This window comes from Accipiter gentilis, unplaced genomic scaffold (genome assembly GCF_929443795.1).
Source record: "Accipiter gentilis unplaced genomic scaffold, bAccGen1.1, whole genome shotgun sequence".
Classification (NCBI taxonomy): Eukaryota; Metazoa; Chordata; class Aves; order Accipitriformes; family Accipitridae; genus Astur; species Astur gentilis.
Genome location: NW_026061101.1, coordinates 1,150,636 through 1,167,868, shown reverse-complemented (window position 1 = coordinate 1,167,868; position 17,233 = coordinate 1,150,636). Strand labels below are relative to the sequence as shown.

Below are 17,233 nucleotides of genomic sequence, written 5' to 3'. Positions count from 1 at the left end.
ACACAGATAAGACAGGGAGATATGCTGTGCATCTCAAGGACTCCTCCTGCCCGGCGGAGGCAGGGGACAGGAGTAGAGGTAGATGGTTCTCATAACAACCCGCACCCGGTTCTTTCTCATAACAATCTTGAGACATTACAATCCTCCCCTGACAATCTGGGAGCATCCCTTATCTATGTTTTGAGTTATTCTCCAATAGTCTTGAAATTTTCCAACGCAGCTGGGATTCTAGAAATTTGTTAATGATGGAAGTCAATCATCTCTTGAACCCATGAACAGTGGTACTGAGACCTTTTAAGCTCTCCTGGACCGCAGCTGGCTGCAACCAGCATCTCCTCTCAGAGCTCACAAACTTTCCTGTTTGCGAAAATCAGAGGTCTGTCACCAAAAGCTGACACGACCTGGGCTGATTCTCTTCACTCCTTGAGGCTTGACCCTTCGCCCATTGCGAAAGGTGCCAAAGTATTTGATGTGAATATTTTCACTGACCTCGAGGGGAATTTTTGAGAGGGATACCTCTTTTCTCTCTCTCTCTTATTCTCTTTTACTCTCTTACGTATATCTCTTAGTGTCTTTATGCATGTGTGTGCATAGACATGTGTGCATGCACTAACCTGAATAGTCTATATCAAGTACGTTATATCAAGTATATTAAGTATGTTATATACTATTATATGTATATGCTATTATGTATATACATATACATAGCATTATAATAGCATATATAGATAGGATTATAATAGCATATACGTATATGCTATTATAATCCCTTTAGATATAAACAGTTGCCCAAGTCTGGGACTAGGAGTCGATCCAGCTGCACTTAGACTCTGACAGGAGTTAAGAAAGCAAGGGGTTCTTCTCTGAACCTAGTGACTCAACAGAAGAGTCTCCCTTACCCTTTCCCACATTCCCCATCTTTGCACAAATCACAAGAAATTAATTCTTTGTAACATTCCCTTTTACCCTATTATGTTTTTGGTCTCTATATACCTAAGTTTAGTCTGATTCTAACTTACTTGTCCTTAGTCCATTTTATCCATGTACTAATAGACTGAACCTTGCCATTGAATTCTGTGAAGTCACACTTTCATATAGATTTCTATTAAATCTTTTTTTTATTACCAATACAATTGGAGGTGATTCTTTAAACGATCCAAACCCCTCTCTCTCATTTTTAAATCCTCCCACGACAAGCCTACAGGGAATGCAATCTCACTCTGTTTTTCTGGTTTCACAGTTATTACATCGTGCTTACGTGGCTTCACAAGGAGGTATTGGACCATCCAGGCTCATGTTTTCCAGGTTGAAGGGTACTAGTAGCTGTGCAGGCAAATCACAGGGGCAAGATGTCGTGCCTCCATGCTGTGTCATGCCAGGGGCTGAACCTTAGTTACCGGTGGGGTAACAAACCTTTCTGCAGCCCCTAAGATGATGTTCAGACTCCAGGGAGCTAGAGGTGGGCAGGGAAGCCATTGGGGCTCCTCTTCTTGGCATGAGCCTCCCACGGTGACAGCAGTGAATTGAAAAGATGAGGGAGCTCTCTTTAGGAAAGGCTTAAACTTTGCAGCCACAAAAGGCTGAAAATTAATGGTTATCTTCCACCACAGGGCAGTAAGATTTTTATATAGGTGCCAGGCGGTATTCAGCTGAGCAACGTGGGCTGCATGGGGCCAGAAACTGCCCTTTCCAAGTGCCCAGCTCAGCCACAGCAGGGAAGATGACAGTGCTGTGTACTCAGGCAACCCTTCCCCAGGCCACGTTCACCACATGGAGCATCCTTTCAGGACTGCTTTTTTGCTGAGACTCTTTATATTTGGTTCAGCTCACCTTGCACAGCCGTGGGAGCCTCTGGCCCTGGGGAGCCAGCAGCCCAGCATGAACTGAATGGGATGTAGCCTTTTCCCATCTCATGGTCATAAAGAGGGGTGGTGTGCCCCACGGGGTTGTCTCAGAAATGTTGATGCCTGCTGTCCATTGTGCCTGGTGTCATGGAGGCTGCAGGCTGGGTTTGAGTGGAGACAGCCCAGGGAGGGGGGTTGAGGAGAGGACTCATCTCTGGAGGATGGATGACCTTCCTCACTGGCTAGGAACTGAGAAGGGAAAGGGGCTGCAGGGTCCTTGGCTGTGGCGTGGGGAGGTGCTGAGCTCCCCTCTTTGCTCCCTCTGCCAGGCATGACCATGATGGAGCCATCATCTCTGATGATGGAACAGCCAGGAGCCCAACCAGTCCAGTGTCCTGGTCCCAGGGCTCGGCGATGCTCTGCTTTGCTTGCACCAGCCCCAGGGACTGGGCAGGCTCCATGCCTCCAACCCCAGCCTTGGGAATGTGTTGAGGATTTCTTGGCTGGGTGAGGGCATGTGAGCAATCCAGCCGTTAGCTGGGAACGAAGCATAAGTTTACAAAGTGCTGAAGCAGACAAGGATGCTGTGTCCTTGTACACTGGGAAAAAGGAAGATAAGAAGAGCCTGACAAACAACTCCTGGATGCCGAAGAATGAGATGAGTAACTGCTGGACACCTCATGAAGAAGCTTGAGCAGCCAATAGAGGATAAGATAGTGTCGCGTGAAACGGGGTATTGTACCAGTTAGAGTATTGTATAAGGCACGTGCACAAGCGCATAAGGTATATAACTGTGCTAAAAGTTGTAGTAAATGGGCTTCACTTGATCACATTGGTCTGTGTGTGATGTCCCCTGTGGATCCTCCGCAACAGGAATGCAAAAGCCCGCAGGTCATCCCAGGCGTCCCATCACAGCCCATCCCGCTCCTTGCAGGTAACAAGACCATTCACTGAAAACCCAAATTATAGTACAAGCATGGGGATGTTTAGCACAAACCTGGGGGTTTGTGGTAAACCACTGCCCACCTCAGAGATCAGTCTGTATATTCCCCGAATTCCCTTAAACTAAGGATGAGAATCAACACAATAGGCAGTGCCCCAAACCTGAGTATGTGTGCAGCTTAATGTCAGCAGCTACAGCACGGTTTCTGGACCACCATCCCCTTACTCTTTATATTATGTGATACTCCCAGAATACAGACTGTGCATTTTATACACGCGATGACTTCAGCGATGAGACCTTGGGACAGACTCCAGCCAGAGCATACTATTCAATGGACACAACCCCTCGAAACTATTTTGGGAGCAGAAAGGAGGCTTATTGCCCTCTGCAAGCACCCTGGGGATATCTCTGTATAGCAGGGGTTCACCTTTGGATACTTGCAAGATAAGACTCAGCTTTTCCTGAGGATGCAAACCTCTGTAAGTGAGCATTGCAAACCCTCCTTCTGCTGGATCTGCAGCCTGGAGCTGGCTGGGGACTGGGGATGTGGGGATGAAATGGGGCAGACGCAGCTGGGAATGGGGGGAGCCTCCTAGCAGACTTGGGTGCTGTGGGGGACACTTAAATCACTTAAAACCAGAGGGCAAAATCCCAGAGACAGCAGGAGGAGGGGTCAGTGCAGGAGGAGGGATGAGTGCCGGGCAAACACGAGGCACGTTGCTGCAGAGGAGGGGACAAACCTGCTGTCAGCACCCACAGCACCCAGCTCAGCTTGCAGCTCATACTGGGATGGTCACCTGTCCTAAGGCACATGCAATGGGCATGGGGTTTTCGGGACATTGCCTCCTGTCCCTGCACAGCAACTGGGCTGGCTTCGCCACAGCAGGGCTCCTCATCTACCTGGCGTGCCTCTGTGGTGAGTGGATCTTGCACGGGGGGAAGGAGCATCCTAGGAGAAAGAGGGGGTCAGTGATCTGCAGCAATGGGGGGGACTGGGCTTGCAGGTGGATGGGGCAAAGCTTCCTTTGACTCATCAGCCTTTAAAAAGGAAGAGAAAGCAGCAGATGGGGAAGGAGACCTCGTTAGCCACGTAATTATCCTGGCGTCTGCGCTGCTGCCCTTGCACAGAGTGGTTGGGAAATGCTTGGAGCCTTACCAATCGGTGACAGTCAAAACCAGAAATTGCTTATTTGTGTTGGCCGCATCTTCAGGGCCGGCTGGTTTGTTTACAAAGGGCACAAAGTCCTCTTCCCCTCAGTGCAAACAGGAGCATTTATTCTGCTCTGTGCCCTACAGACATGAAGGCTTTCCAGGAGGGGACCAATTGTGCTGCAAGTGGGATGCCAAGGTGCTTTTCTTATTTTTTCCTGCCTCTGCCTGCCTCATTTTGCATCCCCTTCTCCAGGGGGTGCTGCAGCCTCTACCCAAACCCCAACCTGGGCATCCCACCGCAGCTCAGCCCCTCCAGTGCTTACTGCCTCAGCCATTAAACACCTCATATTTTCCTTCCTTGCTATAGTTTCAGCCAGTGTAATGCCCTCTAAGACACAGCTCCACTTGGCTAGGGGCCATGGGCTCATTTGCTGTGCAGACTCCCTATCACTTCATGCAAATCACTAATTAAAGCACCAGGTTGCACACAGACAGTCCCCCCTTTCCATCAGATGCCTGACAGCTACTCCCTACATAGAGTTTCCTGGAGTTTTCAGTCCAGCTGGCAGTGGTTTCCTTTTCATTGATTGGGAATACTAAGCAAAAAAGTATCTGAAGCCCCTTTAAAGATAATTGTCTTTCAAAAAGGGGTTTTGCAGAGCATTTTCTCTCCTGGACTTGGGTTGTTTGGTTTGTCTTTGAGCCAAAGGAGAATCACATCCGTGGTTGACACAAGCCGCAGCCATTTGCAGAGTCTCTGTCAAGCTCATGCAAGCAACACAGCCTTTCCCAGTGCTGCTTTTCCGCAGAAGACCCTCTCTGTATCCCTCTTGCAGACCTGGTTGCTTCCCAGCGGGCTCCTGTCCGCCTGTCAGATGGCCCGCACCGCTGTGCCGGCAGGGTCGAGGTCTTCTATGAGAACCAGTGGGGAACGGTGTGCGATGACCACTGGGACCTGAAGGATGCTGGTGTGGTGTGCCGGCAGCTGGGTTGCGGCGTGGTGCTGTCAGCCTCCAGGGCCGGGCATTTCAGGGCAGGGTCCGGTCGCATCTGGCTGGATGATGTGAATTGCACGGGGACGGAGGTCGCCCTGTCTTACTGCAGGACGAAGGGCTGGGGAAAGAACAACTGCCACCACGGCGAAGATGCTGGTGTGGTGTGCTCAGGTAATGCCCCATGGAAATGATGGTGCAGGGGGACATGACAAAATGTGGTCTGCAAAGTAATTCCCTCACAAGGAGTGTTGCCCCCCGGTTTTCCAAAAGCTCCCTGTGGCACAGAGCACCCATGGCCCCAGCAAGGGATGGTTTTGTGGTTTGCCCCATACAAGGGACTGCAGGCTAGGGAACAATTTCGGAATCAGGCTTGGAAACTGTCTGCTAACTCCACCTTCCTGAGATGCTGAATCACCTCTGGGAGATGCGTAGGTACCCCTTGCACATCACGCACCTCCGTGGTGAGCAGGACCCACACACAACTTGCTTTGGCTGCATGTTTTGGGAGCACGGGGAGGGCTAGACACCTATTGTATTTTGCAGGCAGACACTGTGAGACGCAGCCTTAAGCAGGGGAGAAAACAGCCGGGAGGAGACACCCACATTCCTCCTCCCCATCACCAACATGAGAGACAGGATGGTTTCCATGCCCTTGCCTCTGGCAAGCTGCAATCACCTAAAGAACACTCTTTTATGACCACAAACTGTGAGGCTCCAAAAGCTTGGAGCTTTGGTGGCTGATTGAGGTGCAGGCACTCATGGCAATTGGTAGGTGCTGGAGCCACTGGTGCCAGAATTGTCCCAATAGATGTTGGCACATAGGTGTGCTGAGCCCCCTCCGTTGTCACCTCCTCCTGCAAAGAGGACATGGTGCCCCATGAACACCAGGAAAAAAAGCTTTCTGCCTTCTCCTGTCCCACCCATCCTCAGGATCTCCAGCCACAGCTGGAAAGACCACGGGTTGCTGGGACCATGTGGCATCACCCCTGTCCCAGTCCCAAAGTGGCTGCACTTTGATAACCACTGGGTGCAGTCAGCAACCGTAGTGGAGTGCAGAATGGTCCTCCAGAAATGAGGGGCAAGGGGGTTTTCATGGTGCAATTCTTGTGCCCTCCGCAGACTCATCCAGCTACCCTAGGTCCGTCCACATTGGTCCTACAGATCTCCGCCTGGTAAATGGCCCAAACCGCTGCTCTGGAAGAGTAGAGGTGATGCATGACAACCAGTGGGGAACCGTGTGTGATGACGACTGGAGCTTTCCCAATGCCAGAGTGGTGTGCCGGCAGCTGGGCTGTGGGATGGCGGTCTCAGCCTACGGCACAGCTCACTTTGGCCAGGGCTCGGGCCACATTTGGCTGGACAACGTTCAGTGCAGAGGGACTGAAGCTGCCCTGTCCGAATGCCTGGCCAGTCCTTGGGGTGCCAACAACTGTGACCATACAGAAGATGCCAGCGTCGTATGCACAGGTAACATCATGCTTGTAGACCAGGAGGAGAAGTTCAGCGGAGGATGCTCTGCTCCAGGGATTCATACCAGTTTCACGGCTGCAGCCAAGAGCTGGGCAGCAGACACCTGGGTGGGTGACCTTGTCCCATCTCTGACAACATGTCATGCTGGCACTCATTAGCACACAGGTCCATGAAAGTAAGGAGCAGCAGGTATAATAGGAAGGGAATGATGCCCTTTGGGCAGCACACAAAAAGTGTGCTTGCATGGGCACCAAGGAGAGAGGGGAAGCACTGACCTGGGTGCTAGATGCTCCTAGCAAGGTCCCATCCCACCACACTATGGGGACCAGTAGCCCACAGGCTGTGCAAAGATGAGGTGGGGGGGCTCCGAAGTCCTTTTGAAGAAGGAGCAGTGGCAATGGGGGTCCGCAGAAAGTCCCTCCCTTCGGTGGGCTGCTGTGGCCATGTGAAGGGTTCATGGACAGCCACCAGGGAGGACTAAAACAACCATTTATGGTTTGCTTGTGCTTATGTTGAATGTGCACAGGCTCTGCGGTTGCACAGCTGGTTTTTGCCCGCACCTAGGATGTTTAGCCCCAAACTTTAGATATTCCTCAGCTGTTCTTTGTGGACATGGGAACTTCCCCCATAGTGGCAAGAAGAAGCACCTTGGGGGACACCTGGTCTGATGCTCCTGTTGTGTCTCATGTCACAGGCACAGGTACAGCCACAGCCACAGCCACAGCCACAGCCACAGCCACCAGCACACCAGCTCATCTGCGCCTGGAGAATGGCCCCAGCCGCTGTGCAGGACGCGTGGAGGTGCTCCACAACCATCAATGGGGGACGGTGTGCGACAACGGCTGGAGCATGGCCGAGGCGGTGGTGGTCTGCCGGCAGCTGGGCTGCGGGACAGCCACTTCAGCCCCGGGCTCAGCTCACTTTGGGCAAGGGTCTGGCCGCATCTGGCTGGATAACGTGAACTGCACAGGGAGAGAAGCTGCCCTCTCTGAATGCCAGACCAGGCCATGGGGATCCAACAGCTGTGACCACCAGAAAGATGCTGGCGTGGTGTGCTCAGGTGATCCACATTGGTTGGGATAAGTACTGTGCAGGTTGGGGTGCAAGATCAGCTCAATCACATCCCAGGTAGCCAGGGATAGATGCCTTTACTCCACCCTCGTTTAAAAAAATAAAATTAAATTGAGAGAAGGGTGTGAATGCCGCAGTGGGTGATGCTCTTCCCTGTGTCAGTGCAGGCTGTGAGATCTCAGCATGCTGTTAGGATGATTTTGTGTAGGAAGAGCAAACCCTTCTCTTACCTTTCCCCTTTCCAATAGCTCTAGCTGCACAAATTCATTGGGCAATGCCTCCTACCACCTCCCATACTCACTACTGACCCCAGGAACCCCCCCATAGTCATTGTTGACCCCAGGAACCACCCCCATAGTCATTGTTGATCCCAGGACCCTCCCATAGTCACTATTGACCCCAGAACCCTTTGTCAGACTCCAAGCCCCAAGCTCTGGAGCTGTGACTCCTCCTTATTCACCCCAATGAGAAGCAAATCCCAAGCCAGCTCTGTTGCTGTAGCACCTTTCCCAGGCAGCCAGAGGCTGGATACGCGGAAGGATGCTCTGATTTTCCTGCAGCTTAGTATGTCGCAAAGCCCAGCTGGAGCTGTGGATGACAGTCAGGCATGAACATGCCCCTTGCTCCCTTCACAGACACGGACACTTTGGAGCAGCGCCCACTGCGGCTGGTGAACGGCTCGAACAGCTGCCTGGGGAGAGTTGAGGTCTTTCACAACCAGAAGTGGGGGACCGTGTGTGACGACACCTGGGACCTCCAAGACGCTGCCGTCGTGTGCAGGCAGCTGGGCTGCGGGATGGTGCTGTCAGCACCAGGCTCAGCTCATTTCGGGCCAGGGTCAGATCCCATCTGGCTGGATAACATTCACTGCACTGGGACCGAGTCCACGCTCACTGAGTGTGAGCTGAAAAACTGGGGAGAGCACAACTGTGCCCACAGCGAGGATGCTGGTGTGGTGTGCTCAGGTAACACCAGCCTGCAGGGACCGGGACGGGTGAGCCAGGATGGTTGGTGTCCACCCAAGGTGGGGCTTGACGGGTGCTTGAGCTGCTGTTCTACTCCAGGGCTGTACCAAGCTCTCTGTTGTCTTTTCACTCTTCCCCATCCCCAGCATCAGAGCAAAAGTCAGCTTTCACCCAGCCACTTGCCCTGGAGTTGAGCAAAAAAATGCCACCCTGCCTTAGACAGGAGTTGTGCACCAAACTCATATTGATTTAATCTAGACTATGTCCCTCTAGCTCATTAATGACAGCATCCTGGGATGGGCAGAGCCTTGCTTAAAAAAAAAAATAATAATAATCCAGGGACACCTTTCCTAGACACAGAAGTCCAGTGCCACTGGGGAGGTGGGTGTGGGTCTCCCATGAGCCCCACCTCACAGATATCATCCCTGCAGTGACGTTGCTTATTAAGGCATCTCGTACAAGGCGACGGAGTAAGGCAATCCATGCCTCATAGCTAGTCGCAGGTGCTGGCGGCTTGCCTTCAGCAGGGCACAGGAAAAAAAATGCCCGGGAGAAAATCAGAAGCTCTCATCACCATATGGAGTCAGAGAGGTGACCTTACCCCTTGTGCTCTTCCTTGCAGGCACAAACCCCTTGCAGGTGCGGGTGAAAAATGGTCCTGGTCCCTGCGCGGGATGGGTGGAAGTGCTCTACGAAGCTACCTGGCACGGGGTGTGCAGCACTGGCTGGACCCTGCTGGAAGCTGGGGTGGTCTGCAGGCAACTGGGCTGCGGGCCAGCTTTGTCGGCACCCATCGGAGCCCGGCAAAGCCGGGGGGACGGCCATGCCTTGCTGGAGGGACTGAGCTGCCGGGGGACTGAGTCGCTGCTCCTGGAGTGCCAGCAGAGAGAGATGGGTCTGGGGCCGTGCAAGCAGGGCTCAGCAGCCGCTGTGGTGTGTACAGAGAAGAAAGGTGAGTGCTGAAACCCCCATCACCCACTTCGTCTGCATCAGGGCCAACCCGGTGCAGACACATGGTGGGGTAGAGGCTCCTACCTCCATCCGTCTCAGCCTGGCAGGCAGGCAGAAGCATTGCCATAAACCTTTTTGCCAGGAGACATTAGGTAGGCAGGGTAGAGGCACCTGAAGGCAGCGGAGTGGGACCAACTGGATGAAGGCATCTCAGTGGGCATGGAGATCCTAGCATCCCTGGTGGACACACTCTGTTTGCATTAGCCCAGTGAGGGTGCACTCACCCTCCTGAAGCAGAGGGTAAGCTGTCACTCCTGCTGCTGAGGGTCAGCCCCAGCACCCAGAAGGGCAGTGATTGCAAGTCCCCAGAAACGTGCAGCAGAACGGAAGGGTGAGAGGGGCAGAGAGGATCAGGCCATCCAACCAACTCCCTCTGAGCTTCACTCTTCCTGCAGATGTCATACAGTCCTGCTCGGTGCTGGCAGGCCTCCTCGGCATGGGGGCAATGCTCTGCGGGACCCTGTTGGTCCTGTACCTGTGGGCGAGGTATGGAAGATGGGCTGGACGCTCCCCAGGTAAGAGCAGGACTGCAGAACATGGTGTATGTGGAGCTGGCTGCACTGCTGGCTGGTGTGGATGCACGCCAACCTGGGGCTGGGGAATGTACCCTCCATGCATCACCCTGCTCCTTCATTTTGCAGCCAAACCACCTCTTATAAAGAAGACAGAGGACACCGGGATGTCATCTGAGGCTTAGGCTTGTTGAAGTCAAGGCTCCCTCAGGACCCCACAAGACCCCGTTCTGTGGAGCCAGGAGAGCAGAGCAGTTGCTGTGATGGTCAACAGAGAGAATCCCCTCTGGCAGAGCGGAGACTCCTGTCCTGTGTGCCCCATAGCCCCCAACTCACTCCACTGAGCCTCTGTGGGTCCCAGTTCATCCATGCAGCACCACGAAGTCCCTCAGTCTCCAAGCAAGGTCTTCCCAGAATAACCCCTATCTGGTCCTCTGGGTAGGCTCCAGAATCCTAACCCCATCTGCACAGACTCCTCTTATTCCCAGCCCTATAACCGCTACAATCCCTATTCCTAGCCCTATAGCCCCTATAATCCCTATAACCTCCTGCAGAGTCATCTGCAGTGGCACCCAGTGCCATCACACCCACTGCATTCCCAACAGGACCATACTTTTTCCCCTAATCTCCCATGGAAGTGAGGATTACTTCCTGATCCAGGAGCAAGCGAGCAGGGGGCTCTCCTGCACTGTACAGAACCACCTTTGCAAAATGAGGATGGCACTTAAAAGCCCATCCACAATGGGATAATGTAGGGTTTAGGGATTAATCCGTGCGGGGCCCGGACGACGGAACACCAATGTGATGATTAAAGTCGCCAGTTTATTGAGCTTAGCTAATCATTTTTATACAATTCTCTAAGTTGTTGAGAGACTTTACTACATGCAAGCACTTGGTGTCCACACACACAAGCATAAGTGGTGATTGGTTACATCGGTACTATCCACGCGCACAAACACAAGACATAATTGGTTGTGTTAATTAAAGCATACAAGACTTGTCTTAGTCCAATTGGTCAAGATAAGCCCCTGAATTGAGGTTGTTTGTGCCAAGTTCCCTTTATCGTGGAATGTGCACCTGTGTTTTCCTAACTGGGATCTTTCTTCTTCTATCTTCTTATTTATTGTGTTCAAGGCCTTCTAAAGGCACCTGGAACAGACTTGTGACCATGAGCTATTTTCAGGCCCAATAACTAAGTTCCATATAACTGAACCCTACATCTCCCCCTCTCTCTTTTTTTTTTTTTTTTTGAAAACATATTGCTGTCTTGTTCCGCAAACTTAGCCCAGCAATCAGTAGGTGTCAGTTTTATGTGGGTGTCCCTACGGAGGCAAGTATGGTTTTGCTGCACACCAGCCTGATGCTCTTCGGAAAATCCCCATATTTATACATTTGCAGAGGAATGGGTTTTAGCACACGTGGCCAGCGGGTGCCAAAATCCACCTCAACTGAAAACCTATGACGCATGCACTCGCTGGCCAGGCGCACTGCACAAGTCATAGTTATCTTATCAATTGGTTCATGGGCTTTGTGATGCGGTTGTAATGCACTGAGAATTTTAACCTGTTATGTTAGCTAAGATATCCTACACATTAATTTTTGGCTGAGGTGGTATTCGTATTGCCACACCATCTATGATGCTTCAGATGATGATGGTCGTATAAATCAAACGGAAGTCCATCATGGGCTTGCACCTGTGAAAACATAAGCATAATCTCACCCCGAGGTTATTAATGAAAAATGGACCATCCCATCGCCCTATTTCTAGATTCTTAACTGAGTCTATGACCTTACTTCTAATTTCAGTTTTAACTAACTGTTAGCAAAAAAAAAAAAAAATTTTTTTTTTTTTTTTTTATGAATGAATGACTACATATCAGGTATCTTAAAACTACTTCCACACTTGGCTTCTATGAGTAATGTTTCGCTGAGTGCTGATTAACATTAAACCATATATATATTTGCTTATTCTCTAAAGCACTTATTCTAAACTGCTTATTCTCTATACAATTAGTTATAGGTTAGTAGGTTAGTTGATTAGTTGAATGTCTGTTACAATGGTTAAAAAAAAAAATTTTTTGTTGTTTTTTTTTTGATGATTAACTCTCTTTTCTACCCACTTGCACTAAAATACATATCCAAAAATGATATCATACTCCATGTTTTTTACACGCATTCTTAATCTCCACATTGACTGCTGGTCTCCATCGTGATTTGTCTAGTCGGTCTATCTAGGGCTTCAGGACCTGCTGACGTCTCCGCTGCCTCTTGCTCTTGCTCTTCTGAGTTGTCTGTGGCATCTGGTCGCTCAATCCACGGCTTGACCCATTTCGCCAGTATCCAATGGGGTTGTTCATCACCTGTGGAAACACAAGCATACCCTCTTCCCCACGTAAATAATTTGCAAGGTCCTTGCCACTGCTGTAAATCTGGATCGAATACTGAAACTTGCGGCTGATTTTTATCAACATTTTTGCTCCCACACATATGCCTATTAATTGGGATCTGATCCTCAGTACCACGTGGCTGTAGCCAATTCAAAACATACAGTGCTTTGCTTATTAACTCTTGGGGGTTACAATGCCGCATGTCTTCCCCCGTTTTTAAAATGTTTAAATGATCCTTTAAGGTCCGATGTGCACCTTCAACAATAGCTTGACCAGTGGAATTATGGGGTACGCCAAAATTATGAGCTACCCCCCACATCTGTAAAAATGTTTCTAATGACTGTGCGCGATATCCCAGGCCATTGTCTGTTTTAATTTCTGTTGGCACTCCCATGGCGGCAAATGCTGCCAAAAGGTGCTTAATTACGGCTTTAGCATTGGTTGATATATGAACAGTAGCCCACATAAGGTTCGAATATGTGTCAACAGATACATTAATAAATTTATATCTCCCAAAACTGGGATATTCCGTAACATCTGTTTGCCAAATTTGCAATGGTGATAATCCCCGGAGGTTCACCCCTTGTGGTTGTAAGCTTGGAATATTCGCACAGTCTGGGCAAGCAGCAAGAATAGCTCTGGTTTGCTGCAATGGAAGATTAAATTGTTTACTCAGTGCTTTTGCCGACTGATGATAAAATTTATGGGATAGCAGTGCTTGTCCAAACAAATCAGGTTTGGGTGTATTAAAATAGATGTTTGCATTGGCTACTACCAGTTGATCTGCGCGCGCATTACCTTCCACAATGAATCCCGGCAGCGTTGTATGGCTACGAACATGATTGATAAAAAATAAGTCTGTCCGTTTTTCTAGTAACATCCATAATTTTAAAAGTGTCATAAACAGCTGCTTATTGTTTACAGTTTTTAGTAGGGACCTATGTATACATTTGACTATCCCCATGACATATTGAGAATCTGAAATAATGTTGACAGGTGTTTTATCCCATTTTTTAAAAACAGAGCATATGGCTAATAACTCGAGCACTTGTACTGACCCCTCTGACAGAATGACTTCGGATTTCCAGGATCCATCCTGTAAATATACAAATCCTGCTTTACCTGTCTTGCTGCTAGCATCAGTAAAAACGGTAATGGCCTCCAGCGGCTTATTGCTGCAAATAGAGTGTGGTTCCATTGTTAACATTGTTTTAAATAATGGGTGAGGGGGGTAGTGATTATCCACTTCCCCCTTGAAGTCCAGCAGAGCTACTGCAAGACAGTCATTTTTCATCATGGCATTACTCACAATATCAAGTGACATAGGTAAAATGATTTTGTCCATTTGCCTCCCTGAAATTTGTATCGCCCTTACCCCTGCTTTTTGAATGCACATCCCCAGAGCTTCAATTCTAGTGACTACCATTTTTGACATGCTAGCAGGCAAGAATATCCATTCTAGTATTACCAATGGGTTTTGTTTTTGTTGCTCACCCCACTGACCCAAAATTCCCGCAACTTCCTTATCTGAGTTATATACATACAAATTTATGGGCAAATCAGGGATATATCTGCCAGACATAGATGATGTGATTTTCTGCTCAATTGCTGTCAAGGCTTGCTGCCCGGGTGCACTTAGATGTAGTACAGAAGTTAGGGTATTGCTGCCCCGCAATAAGTCCAACAGTGGTTGTAAGTCTGTATTTGTGATACCACAATAAGGCCAGATCCACTGTAGGTCTCTGACAAGTTTTTGTACATCATGTACATTTCGTATGTCTTTGTGTAGCGATAGCTTTTGTGGATGTACAGAGGCTTCTGCAACCTCTCACAGACCCCAGGAAAGTTTGACCGGCTGCTGTTAGTCCGTGCCGGCACAGATCGAGGCTGCATTGCTATGTGTTGAGGGCACGCACGTCTCAAATGCCCTGGTTGACCGCACCGATGACATGCGGGGGGGTCTTTGTATGGGCCGTAGTCTCCTTTTCCCTGTCGCACCATCAGTCGTAATGCTACCGTGAGTGCTACAGCGTGAGCTTCAGCATGTATTTTAGCTTTCTCTTGTTCTTGTATTATAGTAGCCAAATCCTCATTTGCATTATTTGAATCAGGGTATATGCTAGGTATAATTTGTTCATGTTGAACGGTGGTATCTGGGGACTGTTTTCTCATAGGCGGATTTTTGCTCACTCCCTGATTCTGTAGACTTTCCTTTAATCGTACAGTTAGGGAGGCTTGGGAACTGTCGGATGGCTGATTAATATCGGCAGTCCCAGGGAGTGGAGCAGAAGTCAAGAGCACAGGAGCAGGCGGACAAGCTCCAAAAAGTCTCTCTTGCTGCATTATGTTTTTCTCCCCGCTTTTCCCTTTCGCTTGCGGTTGGAGAGAGAGAGCAGCAAAAGCAGACGCAGATGCTTTATGATCTGCTTTCATTTCTTGCAAAGTTATCTTAATCAATTTCCATAAAGTTGCAAGACCTTTAACTTCTTTAGACCTGTCACTAATTTCATCCCATAGGGAGGTTCCGATAGCTTTCCAGGTACTAAGCTCAAAAGCTGTACCCACACTAATTGAAAGGTTTATGTCCTTTTTAATATTTTTCTCTGTTTTTTCAACCAGCCTCATAAATATCTTTCTGGCTGTCTTTTCCCTCACAGATGCTGCGAAACCCTTGCCGCCCTTTTTATCAACGTAAGCTTATGATTTTACCTGCTTTTCCCAAGCAGTGTCCTGCCTCTCTCAAGCAGTGCCGGTGCTGTCTTCAAGCCACCGTGGTCCGCGGCAATTCCCCCGCCTTTTCAGTAGCGTTGCCTCTTGTTCCTCTTCGGATCACGTCGGAGGTCACCAAATGTAGGGTTTAGGGATTAATCCGTGCGGGGCCCGGACGACAGAACACCAATGTGATGATTAAAGTCGCCAGTTTATTGAGCTTAGCTAATCATTTTTATACAATTCTCTAAGTTGTTGAGAGACTTTGATTGGCTACTACATGCAAGCACTTGGTGTCCACACACACAAGCATAAGCGGTGATTGGTTACATCGGTGCTGTCCACACGCACAAACACAAGACATAATTGGTTGTGTTAATTAAAGCATACAAGACTTGTCTTAGTCCAATTGGTCAAGATAAGCCCCTGAATTGAGGTTGTTTGTGCCAAGTTCCCTTTATCGTGGAATGTGCACCTGTGTTTTCCTAACTGGGATCTTTCTTCCTCTAACTTCTTATTTATTGTGTTCAAGGCCTTCTAAAGGCACCTGGAACAGACTTGTGACCATGAGCTATTTTCAGGCCCAATAACTAAGTTCCATATAACTGAACCCTACAGGATAAGAAGTGCCTCAACCATTGTATTTATTCAATTCACTTTTGAATACCAGTAAAAACTCTGAAACTCAAAAGAACAAGAATGCAGCATTATACAGATTAAGGGCTATGGAATGAGTTGGCGAGGTGGAAGTGGTAGAAGAACAGGCCCCTTGGCTATAGAGGGATTGTAGATGATCAGGTCAGATACAGGAGACTCAAGATTGCTAATGTTGGGTGAGATATTGCCCTGGCCACCAACAAGGAAGGGTCACATTCCTAATGAAGCAACCCATGGAGTCAGGTCTAAACTCAAACCATCTACCACATTGGTGAAGCCAGGAGCGGCCATAGTCAGAGAAATGTCCCAGTGTCATGGGGAGGGAACGAAGGGACCACAATCTTGACTAGGCTGTGATGAAGGTTTGCCTTGCAAGCCAAGCTGAACTCTGCACAAGGGCATGGAAGGGAAGAGTTGGTACAAGAGGCAGCAGGGAGAAGACACATGTAATGAAAGAGTCACAGTGTGTATTTCAACGCGCTTCAGGTCTAGCCTCCCACCTCTCCTTCCCTCCCAGCCAGAAGCTTGCAGCTCTGACCAATTTGTGTCTTGCTACTTGCCCTAAGCCCCAGCCATAGAGCACCCCTCTGGCAGGGTGTCTCCTATCAACGTGTGGCCACAAGGTCATCTGATCCTCCATGGACATCCATCACTCCTCAGACTTTAGGGGTTTTTATCCCCCTGCTGGCACCCAAGCCTTCTCCTTTTCCTGCTGGCTGCCCCAGCAGACTTGGTCCTCCAGCCTTACCTGTCCCAAAGTTTACATCAAAAGCCCAGGGCTCCTTCTAGCTCTGGACAGTGTCCTCAGAATAGGGGAAAACAAGAGCTTGGACCCAGTTTTGTGCAATAAAATATATGCACCATTTGGAGAAGGTCTTTGTAATAAAGCTGGGATGAGTTGATGCTCTTCGGGGCTCCAACATGGAGGACCAGCACCTGCTAGATCCCAGCTCGAGCCATGGGTTACTCTGAAGAGATGCTCTGCAGCGACTGCAGCATCTCAAGAAGGGGTTTCAGACTTCCTGGGGGGCAACAACACCCAAATTCAAAAGGAGAAGAAGAGACGCAGGACCATGACTCACTTCCAGGGTGGCTGTTTGTCCAAACTCTGAAAACAGCCCCAGCAGAAACACCCTTGCCCAGAGCTGTGTCAGCCACATCAGGCACGTTCACAGCATTTCCATGCTGGTCAGTGTCGGGAATCTCTTTGCTGTTGGCCTGTTTGTTTGCAAAGATGGGGAGCAAAGTCCTTGGGCTTACTGATCCTCGGTACAAATGCATACAGTCACCTTTCCCAACTGCTTGACTTTTTATGAGATGAGTTTTGACTTGCTTCCAGCCTAATTTTCACCTGCTTATTCTTTTACTTTTGTTTAGTACACCTCTTTTTTTTCCTTTTGTTCTGCGGCCCTAGCTCTGCATGCCTCTGGGGCTTGGATTTCTCCTGTTTGATCTTTCTACAGGCAGCAATCTACTCTCCACTCTACTACCCATCTCAGGTTTTGCCAGGCTGAACA

At 49.4% G+C, this 17,233-nt stretch overlaps 2 protein-coding genes across 2 annotated transcripts in view; one reads left to right on the top strand and one right to left on the bottom strand.

The window, feature by feature from the left end:
- Positions 1-17,233, bottom strand: part of LOC126037420 (deleted in malignant brain tumors 1 protein-like) — a 127,533-nt gene that overhangs the window by 33,067 nt on the left and 77,233 nt on the right. The window lies entirely within an intron of this gene.
- Positions 3,510-15,775, top strand: LOC126037436 (deleted in malignant brain tumors 1 protein-like). Its single transcript, XM_049797751.1, has 8 exons — positions 3,510-3,703; positions 6,054-6,401; positions 7,099-7,464; positions 8,111-8,440; positions 9,063-9,392; positions 9,847-9,966; positions 10,093-10,714; positions 15,684-15,775. Exons 1-7 carry the CDS (start codon positions 3,577-3,579, stop codon positions 10,146-10,148), a joined length of 1,677 nt encoding a protein of 558 aa, XP_049653708.1. The 5' UTR covers positions 3,510-3,576; the 3' UTR covers positions 10,149-10,714; positions 15,684-15,775.